Here is a 15,669-nt window from a genome sequence, read left to right on the forward strand (position 1 = left end):
ACACACTAGCCAATGTCCATTTGTACAAATACAAACACTTGCACATAAATATTTTGTCATAATGACCAAAATCAGCTCTCTTATACTATGATTTGTGACTATGTGACTGATGGATATGGCTCAGGTGTACTTCAAAGTCAAGTGAAGTAACTTTTTTTAAAGTTATTTTGCCAGTATTTGCATAGTTATGGCACTTCACACTTAGAAGCATTTTCAGAGCCAAACTGATGATCTAATCAGATTTAAAGTCATAAAGTAATAAATACCATAATTGATCTTTCTTTGACCTTTTATCTTAAGTCTGCTATGTCATCAAACCACTTTACATAATGCTACATCCCTATTATACTCCTTACAGAACCGAAAATGGATGTCACACACTGACGAAGGTAAGAGGCCCTGCTTTCTTAGTCTAATGGGAAACTTAAAGCGATAAGAGACCAACCAATAAATCCTACTCACTTTATGACACCACATGATAAATAGACTCGCCGGTGGAAAAGCCAACATCTCTGAGGCCAGAGGCCTTTAGACAAAGTCTGAGAACAAATCAAAAGTAAATCCCATTCTGACAGAGTCATACACGCTATAATTGAAATGTACACTATAAGTAGGTCAGTGTTATCCATGGTCACATAAAACCCAGCCAACTGTTTGCACTGTATTTGAGAACAGGTGTCTAAATGACAATTACATATACACACTGCTGCGAGAAGGTATTTGGATGGGGGGGGGGACTATGATGTTTAATCTAAGTGATTTTGTCTTTATTGTTGCAGTGTTTTCATATATATATATATATATACATGTCTATTTTTTTTCCTTAAGTATATAGTATAGCATAGACTATACAAAAAACAGACTTGCAAACAAAAAACTTGCTGCAAAAACACTAATGCAGTGCAGTAATGCAAAACATACTGGTAGGATTTTTCAGCTTTCTCTGAGAGAAGGCATCCTAAAAATGAGCAGCAAAAGAACTGCACTTTGTCACAGACACAAAAAATCCATCATACCTGAGACCATTGATGCAGTCCATTTATTTCAGACACCCAGTCTGTCTAAACATGTTGAAAACTGCTAATATCCAATATGGTCATCTGTTTGTTTCAGCTGAACCAAAAGTTTGATTGGTTTTCTGCTCACGAAGAGCTGGTGGGGAAATTATGGTCGATTAAAGCTCAAGATAAAGGTTTGTGTTTTTACTTCTGTGAGAGTTTAATAATAACCAGTGTCATAAAGAAATTAAATTAAGGGAAGCTAAAACAAGGATAATATCCCCATGAAATTGCTAAAATGAATCAAAATAGACACCACTGAAAGTACCAAATTAAATTTGTTCATTTAAAAGAGTCCAATTGTCCGTTTGCAGTCTTGTATGAGATCTTTAAACCAGATCATAAGCCTGTCACTGTGATGCTGCCGGTCGATGCTTCAGTGAACGACATCTTGACTACATTAGTGGATCCTGAGAGAGACTATGTGCTGGTCAAGATGAATTCCTCAGGAGGTAAGCTATGAGATTCAGATGATTTGGGTTCAGTGTTTCCTCTCAAGATCTTCTGACTGAGCCAGAACTGTTACAGCTTCAATATTGGATTCTGTCCTACCCGATCAGATATTTTATGAGATCAAGGTTTCTTCTGCTTCTTGCAGACAGGGTCCAGCTCAAGTTGGAGACCACGGCGGTCTCTGCCTCTTTAGGAGTGAATGAGAAGCTTTTCTTCTGCTCTGCCAGCCAAGTGGAACAACTGGTGAGGATGCCAACAGAATTATTGCCGTTTCGTAGTAAAAGACCCACACTGGTGTAAATTCTAGCCATACAAGTCAGCTGTATATATAATATATACATCAGCTGTGACATTTATTTTTCTGCAAATCACTTATAAAATGTTTTTGGAATTTTTTTTCCAAAAACATACTTTAAATAATGTGATTTTCTCAGCAAGTATTCATTTAGTTTTCATTTGATTAATATATCATATAATTATTGAATCAGACAAAATTTCTAATTTCAGTAATATTGTTTAAAAATGTAAAAGGTTACATTCTGCAGTTAGTTAATTAACAGAATGGTCAAATATTATGGTTCAGATTTAAGAGTCTCCTCTGGTTTGTGTATTTTGCCCCTGACAGACACCAGTGAAAGAGCAGCTGGGGCCAGAGAAGAGCACCATGGACACTCTGGAGCAGATGTGCTCCAAGGACATGGCCAGCCAACACACCAGCTACGACTGGGAGCTCTTCATGGCCATGCATGAGGTAACAGCAAAACCAGCACACAGATTTGTCACTGGCACTTGAAACTGTTTCAATATAATCTTTAATGCCACTTATTGGGTTAAGGAGGAGTATTGAACAAAAATGACTAAAAATTAAGACTAAATGAGAAATCGAATAAAAATGTACTCACCCTCAGGCCACCCAGAATGTAGATGAGAATCCTGTGCAGTGAATGGGTGCCGTCAGAATGAGAGTCCAAACAGCTGATTAAAACATCACAATAATTCACTTGTAATCCAGTCCATCAATTAACTTCTTGTGAAGTGGAAATATGTTTGTAATAAATCCATCAAGACACTTTTAACTTCAAACCCTTGCTTCCAAGCTAAAATACAACAGTATAGTCCTCTATCTATATTGCTTTCTCCAGTGAGAAAGCCACCTGGTCTGAAGCATTATTTACAAGCAAAACCAGCCAAAAACATGTTGGTGAAACTATTCCCTTAATCACCACAATCAATAATCACAATTAGAGCATCACAGCATATTAATCCTGTAAATATCAGTGTGTACTTGCCATTTAAATAGAAATTGTCTCACATGTTCAGGGACACAAACGTCACAGGATGTGATCAGTCATGTGTGCAGCGTATCTGTTCAAGAATCAAACATGTCAGGGAGAATGAGTCAGTGAAATATTTTACAGCTGAGCTGTCTGAATTGCACGCCTGCTTTACACCTGCTTGGTAAACATTTGAAATATCTGACGCTAGCTCACAAATACCTGTATAACTGCATATCAGATGAATGCTAGTAGGAAGTGAAGTGGACCTGTGTCATTTCAATGACTATTTGTCCTACATGGGGAAGTCGTGGCCTAATGGTTAGAGAGTCGGACTCGTAATCCAAAGGTTGCGGGTTTGAGTCTCGGGCCGGCAGGGATTGTAGGTGGGGGGAGTGTCCAGCGCTCTCTCCACCCTATATAAATGGCTGCCCACTGCTCCTGCTCCGGGTGTGTGTGTGTGTGTGCGTGTGCACGTTGGATGGGTTAAATGCAGAGCACGAATTCCGAGTATGGGTCACCATACTTGGTAGTATGTCACTTCACTTCACTACATTCAGAGCAATCGAATACTTCCAAAGTTCAGTCCTAAACAAGTACAGAGCAGAGAAAAGCAACTCTAATCTTGAAGAGATATACTAATACAGTATATATTTGAAGAATAAATAGTTTATGAATGATTACTTAAAAAAAAAAAAATCTAATTATGAATGGGACAAAATGGGATATCATTACTGTACAAAAGTTTGGAATAATTTAGATTTTTCATTGTTTTTCGAAGTATCTTATGCTCACCAAGACTGCACTGTAAAACACGACTGTGATTTTAACAGTAAACATCAGTATCAGTATCTTATCATTTATGTTTATTAGGGTTGTATGTTACATCTAATGTTGTTAAATTAATCTTTATTGCATATTTCAGTTTAATGAGTCTCACTATGATGGTGTTTAGTGCTTGTGTGAATGACACTGTGCATCAGTGTATTTCAAAGGTACAAAACAGATTTCAGTACTTCAATAGGTTTGTATATTAACGTTATATCAGTTAATGAAATTACCATATTTAACTGTAAATTTAAGTTAAAACCGTAAAACCTAAAATGTTGTTACCGTATTTTTTTATGGTAGAATTCGGCAACCACAGCTGCCGTTTTTTTACCGGAAATTTTACGGAATTTTTTTTACGGGGTGCATTTATTTGATCAAAAATACAGTAAGACAGTAACTGTCAAATATTATTACAATTTCAAATAACTGCTGTTTATTTTAATGTAATTTAAAATATAATTACTTCTCATTAGATTAGATTAGATTAGATTCAATTTTATTGTCATTTATGCAGAGTACAAGTACAGAGCTAATGAAATGCAGTTAGCATCTAACCAGAAGTGCAAGAATATAGTGTTTTAAATACATATAAGTGCAGAGTAAATGAAGATATGATTTACAGAATGTACAGTGGAATTGCTATATACAGTATTGAGCAGAGTATATACAGAATATAAATGATGTATAAAATCATGATGGCAAAGCTGAATTTTCAGAGTCACATGATCCTTCAGAAATCATTCTAATATGCTGATTTGCTGCCCAAGAAACATTTTTACTGAAAACATTGTAGACATAACTAAAGTTAGTTTACTGTGCTACAGGTGGAGTTGGTCTACTACGTTTTTGGACGGGAAAAGTTCCCTGGAGCCACGACGGCTAACCTTGAGCGGTTTGTGCGTCGCTTCAACAAGGTTCAGTACTGGGTGGTGACGGAGCTGTGTCTCTGTGAGGACCTGGTCAAGAGAGCCATATTACTCAAGAAGTTCATCAAGATGGCCGTTGTGTGAGTACAATATCAGTTCACAAGACTCAAGGCTGTTACAACTTGCTTTATAGTGGAGGACATTCCACATCTTTCAGTGGTTTAATCATTAATGCTTTTACACTAGTCTTCCTTTACGTCACACTTTCGTTTAAGTTCACCTTCTATCAACATGACTCGCTGTAACCACCAGACCCACTAAGACTAATTCACTAATCTTTAAACAAACTTTGTGCAAACTCTGTTTTACAACTTTACAGCCATGTAGACACTTACATAGGAGAATGATCACAAACTATCCCAATTTAATGTTACAAATATATGCTGAAAAAGTTAGTATATACTGAAATATTATAATAGAAACAATGTGCACTTAGAAATCTATTTTTTACATTTACATTTAGTCATTTGGCAGATGCTTTTATCCAAAGCGACTTACGCTTGGGGAATACAAAAAGCGATTCATCTTGAAGAGGCAATCAGACAGAGGAAGTGCTCGTAACACCAAGTCTCAGTCATTGTTCAAATAAGTACAAGCTAGGGAGAGAAAGAGAGGGAAAGAGTGAGTTTTTTTTTTTTTGAGTTTAGGATGAAGTCAAGTACTGCCGAAAGAGATGAGTTTTCAGTTGTTGCTTGAAGATTGAGAGGGATCCGGCGTTCCGGATAGGGGTGGGAAGATTATTCCACCAGCCAGGAATGGTGAACGAGAATGTTCTGGAGAGTGATTTTGAGCCTCTCTGTGATGGTACCACAAGGCGTCGCTCACTAGCAGATCTCAGACTTCTGGAGGGGATGTAGGTTTGTAATAGTGAGTGGAAGTAGGAGGCAGCTGAGCCTGTGGTAGTTCTGTACGCAAGCATCAGTGTCTTGAACTTGATGTGAGCTGCCACTGGTAGCCAGTGCAAGGAGATGAAGAGAGGTGTAACATGCGCTCTTTTGGGCTCGTTGAAGATCAGCCGTGCCGGTCCAAGGGGTCCAAGAACCGATCCCTGAGGAACTCCAGTGACCAGTTGATGTGGTTTGGATACCTCCCCTCCCCAGGCCACCCTGAAAGATCTACCAGTGAGATAGGATTCAAACCAGCGAAGTGGAATCCCAGTGATGCCCAGTGATGAGAGGGTAGACAGGAGAATCTGATGATTGACAGTGTCAAAAGCAGCAGAAAGAATCAGCCTTTGCAATTCGCAGGGCTTCAGTGACTGAGAGTAGCGCAGTCTCTGTTGAATGAAAATTAAAAAAAAAAATTAATTACAAAGAAATATGAAGTAACATATATTTAAAAAGTTTAATTTTAATTCAATAATTTTTTTCTTGTAAAACATACTATAATAATCTTGTTTTATTTACAACTCCATATTCTTTTTTTTTCAACAGCATAAATTGTGGCTGTATTTTTTTTTATTTTATTTTTTTGTCCCTTATTGCAGCACAATATAATCACTTTTTAATAATAATTTCTTGTGGTTAACACAGAAAATGCATTGTTTGAATTTAAAAAAAAAAACTTGTGTTAAATCATGTAAAATAATGTCCATTTTTATAGTTTGTGTCCATTTATGACCACTAGGGGGAGCCAAAATGTACCACTGTGCTTGCTGTAATCCGTATTATATAAAAAAAAAACACCAATAATTTAGTAAATGAATGAAATTAATACATTTGACTTGTTTACTTTATGGAGGACAAGCTCATGGGCATCCAATTTGATCTATTTCAGTTTAAAAGAGCAGAAGAACCTGAACTCGTTTTTCGCGGTGATGTTCGGGCTCAGTAATAGCGCTGTTCAGAGGCTCAATAAAACATGGGAGGTAAGAACAACCAAGTATTCTTAGACTAGTCTAAAAAAGATTTTTGTTGTTTTATTTCTGTGTAAAATACCATAAACTTCTTTCAAGACCTGTAACACATTAAATGACCTTACATTAAGTTTGTCGCAAAATATAACTATATAATCGCCCAGCTCTATATATAAAGCTGCATATATAAGTAGGCCTATGTCCAACTTTATCCATATATATATATATATATATATATATATAACAAATCTCATCTGCTTGATTGCTTGTATCATTGCAAAATGTAAACTATATGATCGGACAGCTCTAATCTGCTAAGTGTGACTATGAGGCATGAAGAAATTATAAACATTATAGTTAACCCAAAAATGAACATTTGCTTTAAATGTACTCACCCAAAGGCTGTCACAATGTAGATGAGTTTGTTTCTTCTTCAGAACAGACTGAAATTTGTTAAATTTAGCATTATATGGATATGGAACTCCAGTCCATCAATTAAAGTCTTGTGAAAGAAAACAAAAACAATCATTAAGGCGTTTTAACTTTAAGCCACCACCAAAAATACCAGTCCATAATCAAGATTAATAATAACATTTTTGGGTTAACTCTTCATTTAACATCATGATTTTCAGTAAAGCTGTTTTAAAACAATGTGCATATAAACATATTTGACTTGACAGAGACTTCCAAACAAAACCAAGAGGATCTACTGTGCATATGAAAGACTGATGGTAAGAGCAAATATCTGCACACTCTTTACAAGGATTTGTCATGTCTAGGTACTATATGAAGTAATCTTCTCTGTGTTGTAGGATCCATCCCGTAACCACAGGGCCTACAGACTGACTGTAGCCAAACTCAGCCCTCCATACATTCCCTTCATGCCTCTACTGCTTAAAGGTGCAGTTTACTACTGATCCAGTTGACATTATTTACTATTTATGACATGACTATTAGGTGAATATAAGTTTAATCAACTTAATCTAGCACTTACTCATTTGCCTGTGTAGATATGACATTTATCCATGAGGGAAACAAGAACTACACTGATAAACTGGTCAACTTTGAGAAAATGGTGAGAGTATAATTGCTTTGTTTAAATGTTGCATTAAATTGAAACGCTATACCATTGAAAAAATATTCAATATGTGTTTTTTTACCTTATTTTTAGCACATGATTGCCAGAACAATGAAGGCAGTTCGAGAGTGTCGAAGTCAGCCTTACGGTACGGCTCCCCCTGGTGTTTAACTCATTTTCATGTTGTTCATTCAGTTTAAACTAATTGAATTCAGCAATATTCTGTCCTCTTCTGTGCTTCCGCAGTGCCTTCATCTCCACAGAAAGGCTTGACAGAGAGAATGTTCTTGGATGCCCAAGCTATCCGACTATCAACATGTATGTTCTTTTTCCTCAAAACATAGTGGAATAAATCGACAGGAGTCTGTCGTTGCAGTTCAGTATTGATTTCTCTCTCATTTCTTGCAGATTCAGACCAGTCCCTGACCCTGCGCAATGCAGCCAACATAAGACAGTACATCCAGAACCTCAAAGTGATCGACAATCAGAAGATACTAACTCGGCTCTCCAGAGCCATAGAGCGCTGAGTCGCTACAAGACTGCCTTTCTTTAGCCCGTCCTGCTCCATATTGGAGAACTAAAGCGACTGATGGAATCCATGATCACCCTATGTGTGGTTAATAGGTGTAAATTCTCACAAACGTCATAAATCAGTGCTACATGGACTGTGCAAAGCCGAGCATTGGCTGGGAAAATGCTGACAAGTGACAATTTCCTTTTGATGCCTTATCAGAAGTTTTCTGATCTGACTGCTATGACTAAGATGTGCCTATGTGACACATTACACCACGAGCAAAGAATTTCACTTTAGTTCTGCTGGCATTAACTGTTATTTATAAAAAATGTATACCATGGCAATGTTGATTCTGATTACAGTTCTGTATCTCTTCGCCACGTTGTTTCTGAACTAGCAACGCTGGCTTGGGCTGCTTTTAGAAGCATGATACTATGTAAAGAAGTCGTTTTAGAGACAAAAACCTGAACGTCGTCTCTGTAAATAATCATTACATAGACATTTTGACTGACAGTTGAGTCTGGACCATTGAATTATTGAAAATGAATGCACATAGATGCAGTGATTTTCAATAAATCTATGGTGTGTCAGCACTTATTCACTTATTCCGTCCTTAACAGTATTGTGGCCTGGAGAACAGATTATTACTAGCTACTGTATATAAAAGTTGAATACCACTAAGCTAAACCTGTACTATGAAGAGAGCACAGTTTTGTAGAAATCATATATAAAAGTATGTATTGTATGCATTTTTTTCTTAATGAAGTGTTTATTTTTATATAAATAAATTATTGAATATTTGTGGTCTTTTTTTAGTTTGTTTAAAATTATTTATCTACTTGGCATCTCTTATTCCATTTTTTTTCCCTCTAAATAATTTTTCATAAGCATGCCAAATGATCTAAAAAGGAAAAAGTTCAACCAGAAGCTGTAAAAAAAAAAAACTGAAAGATTTATTTTAAAATGCAAACTGTAAATACAAATAATTACTTGAACATCCCTCTGATTCTCCCCAATATGGGGCGATGAAATACGTCAAATCAGTATCAGCTGAAAATTAAAATAATCTCCTCACCAAACATATTTACAATTTAAAACAAAAACACAAACGGGGATTTGGGGCAGTTTAAAATTTGTTTTTTTTTTAAATGAAGACATACCCAGTGTTTCCTCCCGCTTAAAATACAAAAATCTCAAAACTAAAATCTAACTTTTGGAGGAATAAATAATTTTTGATAATGTACAAAAGAGATTCAAAACACCACTAAGGATTCAAGTGGAGTCTGTGTGTCCGCTATTTGGCTTTGTACCAATTAAACAACCCGGTTTGGTCAGTAATTTATCTTAAATGACATGATGTTTAGATTTGACAAATGACTATTGGTGATTAAAACCTGAACTTTTATGGTACAATCACACTTTATATCCTTAATAATACAGTTTCTGTATTTTTTAGATTACAGCATTACACTGTCTTAAATTATCTGAACATCTGGGCTAATTTCAACCCTCAAACTGGGTGTTGTCTTCAATTACTCCTTATTTCTGATAACTTTACTAAAATATAGTATGAATACGCACATGACAAAACAAGTTGAAAAAAAAACTAATACAACAATATTGCACTTCCATACAGATTTCCTACACCTCCCAGAGTTCCAGCTGCTTTCCCTTTCTAGGTGGCTCGCTGAAACAGGAGTTTCACGATGGGTGATTGTAGTTACTTCCTATCTGATTCGGCCACTTCAGCACCATGTTATACGGAGGCATTTCTACACTGACTGTGGTGCTCCATAAAACCAAAAAAAAAAAAAAAAAACATCCAAATGCACACAAGCAGATGATCACAAAGACACGCATACGAAAGACACAAAACAAAAAGTATTCAGGTGTTTTACAACATTCAGTCCCTGGATGAGGCCTGCTGCCTTGGAAGAGGTTTGCTTTCAAATCTCCTTCCAAGTCCACAGTGATTCTCCGTTCACCCACAGAAGTTTGGAGCGACGCTCTCTTTGGCCCAAGAGTCTGTTAGCGTAACGGCAAAGCACAGCTCTGCTTCAAGGCATCGGCGAGGTTTCACAGGCTCGGCGTGGATCCAGTTGAGTCCCAGATGACTTTTAAGGCAACGTTGTCGCTTGTTACTTCTACGATAACAGGACGGAAACAGCTGACATTTAGTAAGGAAGAACGGTCGCCTTCCGCAAAGGATCCTGACAATGTTTCCTTTCGGCGGCATCACCTGAGAGCGAAACCAACCTGGCTTGCTTTCTTCAGAAGATACAGAGGAGACTGAGCTGAAAACATCTCATTTGAAGTGAAAACCCATTCCAATTGAAATCACAAAACAAAAAACATTTAAAACATCTTCATAAAAAGAAAAAAGACAGCAGGAAACTGGAGATGAGGGTCCATGGTGAGGTATCAAACTACCTCACTATCTCACTTTCAAAACAATAAATGAGCAAAACCTGTATCAATATCTTTGGTTGGTTGTGAAATACTGCATAGAAGTTGTTTTCTTTGGTGCAAACGTGTGTGTGTTTAACGTTAAAAATGTAAAATGCTACACTGCAGATGCTGTTTAGCAATCTGAAACACATGAACAGTTGTGGACTAAGACCAAAAAACTCAAATATAATAAATGTCACTTATTATTAGTGCAGATTGTGTCTCATTTTGTCCTTTAGCAGGTTGCCAGGTGAGGCAAGTGATCCTGAGTTTTGGTTAAGATCTGTTTGTGAGTGGTAGGCTATACGTGGTGGTTAAAAATGGAAACCCACATCAAGGAAAAATAATTATATAAAATAAACAATGTCAACATTCATTTGGCTTTAAGTCCTCAGGGTCTCATGATCTAGTGCAGTACAGTGAAGATCCAGTGATCTTTCCTCCGTATTCCTTTACTGCAGTCTAGTCTGTGTCTATTTTTTTTTTTTCAAACAGCAAGTAAGCTCTCTTTGGATGGCCTCTGGTTAAGAACATTCTCCGGGACGTGTTTTCTGAATGCTCTCTTGTATAGTTTAGGCCTCGGATGCAGCCTGAGGTTTGAGCTGGGCTTTTTCCATGGCCGTGCCGTATGCAGTTCTCTTGAAGAAGCCGAGCTACAGGAATCAGGAACAGAAGGAGATAAAATTATGGTGAAGAAAAGGACTCATTTACAACTAGTTACTACCTAGTTGAACAAAGGAGGATAAGAAGTTATTCACATTTACTTACAAACTAGTCCAGCTACAACTGATAAGAACTTATGATCTGTTGTAAATTAACCAAAAAAAAAAAGTAGTACAAAGTAGTCTAAGAAGAATAAGCATTGGTTTACGATTAGTTATAAGCTAGCCTGACTGTAACTAAAGAAAACTACTCTGACTACATTAGATAAGAATTATTTAACAATTAGTAACAATCTACTTCTAGGATAAGGTTTACAAAAAGTACATATTCATTTATGATTGAGGTCAGTAAGGTTTTTTATTACTTTACTATTGGTTGCATGCCTGAATGTCTACAAAGAAAAATAATTTGTTTACGATTAGCTAGTCAAACTAAATTATCAAGCCCAACAAGAAATCAAAATGACAGTCACTGACCTTGTAGAGGACGTAGATCAGCAGTGCGAGCAGTAGAAGACCGGCAAGAATAGCCAGAATGATGATCCACAGAGGAACAGCATGCGTACTGTCTGGCTTATTCCAGACCACATAAGTGACCACCTACAGGTAACAGACAGATCAGTGGATTATTTAATTAATATGAACTACATACATTATGTCTATCGATGAACATGAATTAGATTAGATGAGTAAATTTACCTTTTTAGCACCACTAGGAGTCACTTTGGGCAAAATGGCATATGGCATCTTTTCCACTTTGTAACTAGCAAGGCACTCCAGAATTAAGTTTTTATAAGGATTCTGCAATAAAGCATAAAAACACATTGAGAACATCAATAAGAGAAATCTAACATTATGTGAATTCATTTGAATGTGACTGGTGGTTCTGAATTGTGCTTTCTATGGATCAATCCCATATGCCTCCAGATGGAGGCAGTATTGTTTCACTGAATCCCAGTGTTTCAGGCTGGCTTTGCTTTTCACAAAACCCCTCTGACATTCCAATCCGCTGAGCTCTCAGGATTTCTCCCAATGTATTTTCAATGCACTCCCTTATAAGCTTTGTATTGGCTAGAACTGCAGAGAGCATGTAAGGCTTCTCTCAAAAGAGCTCCTGTTTGGAGATATCATCTGACTCGCTTTAACATACATGAACAGACACTCACAAACTTGTTAGTTCACTTATTAGTGGCCACCACACCACACACAGCCAGACTTCACATTAAAAACTTGGATGTTTAATCAGTGTAATCGTGGAACAGACAGGTCAGCAAGCTTTTTTTTTTTTCTTTTTTTTTTTAAGACTTTGGAGTCTGAAATTTGGCTGTATGAAAGCTTGTACATGCCACGCTTAGCTTTTATAGGAGTATTAGTAATAATCTAGAGAAGACAGCTTTGGCATCAAGGTTTTCCACTCACCTCCATGAACGTTTCTGCCCAGATTCGTGAGCGAACATGCAGTATGGCACTAGTCCCTCGCTCCAGCAGGCCAACGTTACACGTTAGAGTCCAGCAATCCACACTGGAGCAAGACTAACACATCAGAAAAACAGAATAATGATCAGTTTATAGAATCAACATAATGAAATTTACAGAAGTATTTCATCACACATCATGCTAGCTCCTGCCACAACTCATTACAAACCCCTCCTAACAGCAGGCATTCAAATAAACAAATGACACAGCAATGCAATGATATCATAAAAGATGTGCTCTTTAAACAAAAAGAGATCATGGGAATTACATTTCCTGACAGAAATAAATTAAATCAGCATAAAAGGCATGCCTGCCTGTCATCTGGGATACAAGCATTAATTAAAAACCCAAAAATAAATATGAATGTGAAGATCCGGATGGAGAGATGGGACCATGACACAGACGTTAGTGTCACGAGCCAACAGCGATGACTAAAGACCTTTATGTTAACGTCTTGTGCATCGACTGCTTTAAATTAGTGGGAATTCACTGGTAGAGTCACAGGACTGTAAAACCCTGCCTACAGCTGCCTAAAGCCAAATTCCGACCCGCCGATGCAATAACATTTTGCTCCCTGGTTTTTACAAGCTGTACACTACCACATTCGTCATCGGATCCCTGTAACGTGACATTCATTTCATTAGGAGGGTGAGAAAATGATGATCACAGAACATACAATATTCCCTCTAAAATATATTATATTTTTCAAACAAGGGCAAGTTTGCTTCAAATCAATTTTTTATCTTGTTAAGGGACATGATTGTCTAATGATTGTCTAAGGTGTCAATATAACCTCTTATCCTAGTCGAAAGATGTCAAACCTACGAGTCACTGTTCACTAGGTCATGTCAACAGAGACTCCTGTTCTCCCTCACCAAAATAAGCACAAGGGATCAGGCCGAAGAAATAAATAGGCCTCTAGGAACACGTCATCAAGCAAGAGATGATAAATGTGGGCAATTGAGTGCAACAGGCGACAAAGCCCTCTTTCATTTGGTCAGGTACAGAGCAAGGATGAGAGCTACGTGCCTACAGCTGGACTACACAATCAGCTGCTGTCTGAGAGAAGTGCTAGCTAAAGCAGTTAATGATGCAGAGAAGAACGGGAAATTACAGGGTAGAGCGAGGACATTTCGACAGACCCATCACTTTGGAGAGTAATGAGGTCATTAATGTTCTATCACATGGTCACGCACATACACAAAAACACACACGTACACATACACCTAAACCAACCAAGCAACACATCTTTAATGGCAGCCAATCAGTCACAGCAGATCTTTGACCCTGCATGACTTGACCCTCTGAGTTACTACACTAGCGAACCAAAGGTCTTATGGAATCTGAGGTCATGAGAACGCTGAATTAGATGTGTTTGTTCAACATTTGCATTTTACCCAACGCAAATGACTCATGTTGACCTTCCTGCTGACAGGACTCAGTAACTGTGTTCCAAAACCTAGTGAGCAGCCTACCTAGACAGTATTTAAGGCATCATAGGTGCATTACAGATGCAACGTCTGTTCCAAATTGTATATATCATAATTATTCAGAGTTCTGGCCAAATTCAAAAGCAGCATTGCATGTGTTATTCAAGGTGAATGTAATCCAAGAATGCATTTACCAACATTTTGGATTATAAATAGCTATATTTAATTCATACAGAGCTCCTAAAGGGACATAATGATAGAAAAAAATTAGAAAAATTACATTTGAATGATTTTGCATTCTTTTCCATTCCATTTTTCCCTGAGAAACTTTGCATTTGTTCTAAAAACTTTGCATTCATACACAAAACTTTTAAATTCCCCCTGAGAAATGTTGCATTCATTCTCAAAACTTCTGCTTTCCCACAAGCAACCTTGTTTCCGTACAAAAGTTTGACAGGGGAACACCAACCTTTTGCAAGAAAATGCAGAAGTAATTAAATATAGTTTTTCCTCCCACCTTATATTATTTACATCACCAGTTTTTGAAACAGAATACAAAACTTTCTTGGAGGAATGCTTTCACTTTCTTGTGAGTGAATAATTTTTTCTCTCATCTTATTTTTTTTCATTCATATTGACCATTTTAATCAATATTTATGTGGGCTATGTATGTTTTTGCACATTAGCTGTTTCCCTCTTAGCTGTCTTAAGATGGTCTCTCGGCATGGCCAGCTAAAAAGTGTCCAAAACCCCTCTAAAACCAGGCTACAGATCAGCCTGACCAAGCTAGTAGGCCAACTAAGACTAGCAAACCATGCTGGTTTAAGATTTTTTAGGGAGGGGGGGTTCCATTAGCTTAGCAACAAGCTAACCTAACACTCTACTGTAATCAATTGCTATAAGTGCTAACTGGAGTATTTGAGATACTGGATGTGCAGAGTGTTTCAAATCATGAGGTTCCATTTCAGACAATGTTGTCCCTATGTAAGCACAGAGCAAATGTTTCACTCACTTTCTTTGTGTGTTTTGTCTTTCTCTCATAACCCCCCCCCCCCCCCCCCCCCCCCCCCCCCCCCCCCACACACACACACACACACACACTTTCAAGAAATCTCACCAGATTGGTCAGCTGAGACAGCTCGCCCTTGTGCGTTTCCCTCTTCTCGATGTGGTGTTCGTGCGTCGCGTCTCGTAAAGGAGGCAGCTCGGTTGAAGACTGCTGGAGCTACAGAGAGAGAGAGAGAAGGGAAAGGGAACAGAACATTCAGTGGAAACTCACCACCTTTTTGGACACTGTGGACTCTGACATCACGGTTCAGTCTGTACTGACGCCCTCTCAACACGGACATTCATCCGTGGGCTCAACGGGAGGGACACGTTGTGCAGGACGCGAGGGGCATTTTGCAACAGATGTCTGAATTTTACTCAACTTCTCCATTGTGTAGACCCATCCACTCCTCAAAACCAAGAAACACACCCTAAGCGGCATGAGAAACTGAACAAACAACCACTTAGGGGAGAAATTCTGCAGAATTCCAGATGTAACAGCAGTTTTGTGTTACCAATCATCCAGATTTGGTGAGGCTTGCCATCAGATGGCCCAAAAGAGAGAGGGGTATACAAACCATTATAACATATAGAATAATCATTAGATGTTTAGATTA

General features: G+C 37.7%; 2 protein-coding genes across 4 annotated transcripts in view; one reads left to right on the plus strand and one right to left on the minus strand.

The window, feature by feature from the left end:
* Positions 1-8,797, plus strand: part of LOC306859551 (rap guanine nucleotide exchange factor 3-like) — a 35,394-nt gene extending 26,597 nt beyond the window's left edge. For all 3 annotated transcript variants that reach the window (XM_079400621.1, XM_079400619.1, XM_079400620.1), the window contains 13 exons: positions 359-389; positions 1,114-1,192; positions 1,373-1,510; positions 1,657-1,754; positions 2,137-2,262; positions 4,441-4,622; positions 6,319-6,409; positions 7,078-7,128; positions 7,210-7,297; positions 7,408-7,472; positions 7,569-7,623; positions 7,722-7,793; positions 7,884-8,797. In XM_079400621.1, the coding sequence (XP_079256747.1) occupies positions 359-389; positions 1,114-1,192; positions 1,373-1,510; positions 1,657-1,754; positions 2,137-2,262; positions 4,441-4,622; positions 6,319-6,409; positions 7,078-7,128; positions 7,210-7,297; positions 7,408-7,472; positions 7,569-7,623; positions 7,722-7,793; positions 7,884-8,002 (1,195 nt within the window). In that variant the 3' untranslated portion in view covers positions 8,003-8,797. The remainder of the gene's footprint in view (positions 1-358; positions 390-1,113; positions 1,193-1,372; positions 1,511-1,656; positions 1,755-2,136; positions 2,263-4,440; positions 4,623-6,318; positions 6,410-7,077; positions 7,129-7,209; positions 7,298-7,407; positions 7,473-7,568; positions 7,624-7,721; positions 7,794-7,883) is intronic.
* A 122-nt stretch (positions 8,798-8,919) lies between these two features.
* LOC306859550 (integrin alpha-5-like) overlaps positions 8,920-15,669 on the minus strand; it is a 46,259-nt gene continuing 39,509 nt past the window's right edge. The window contains exons 26-30 of the mRNA XM_079400618.1: positions 15,123-15,230; positions 12,519-12,632; positions 11,799-11,900; positions 11,577-11,699; positions 8,920-11,090 (exon numbers count right to left, since the gene is read on the minus strand). Of these exons, the coding sequence (XP_079256744.1) occupies positions 11,010-11,090; positions 11,577-11,699; positions 11,799-11,900; positions 12,519-12,632; positions 15,123-15,230 (528 nt within the window). The 3' untranslated portion in view covers positions 8,920-11,009. The remainder of the gene's footprint in view (positions 11,091-11,576; positions 11,700-11,798; positions 11,901-12,518; positions 12,633-15,122; positions 15,231-15,669) is intronic.

This window comes from Barbus barbus, assembly GCF_936440315.1.
Source record: "Barbus barbus genome assembly, chromosome: 40".
Taxonomy (NCBI): domain Eukaryota; kingdom Metazoa; phylum Chordata; class Actinopteri; order Cypriniformes; family Cyprinidae; genus Barbus; species Barbus barbus.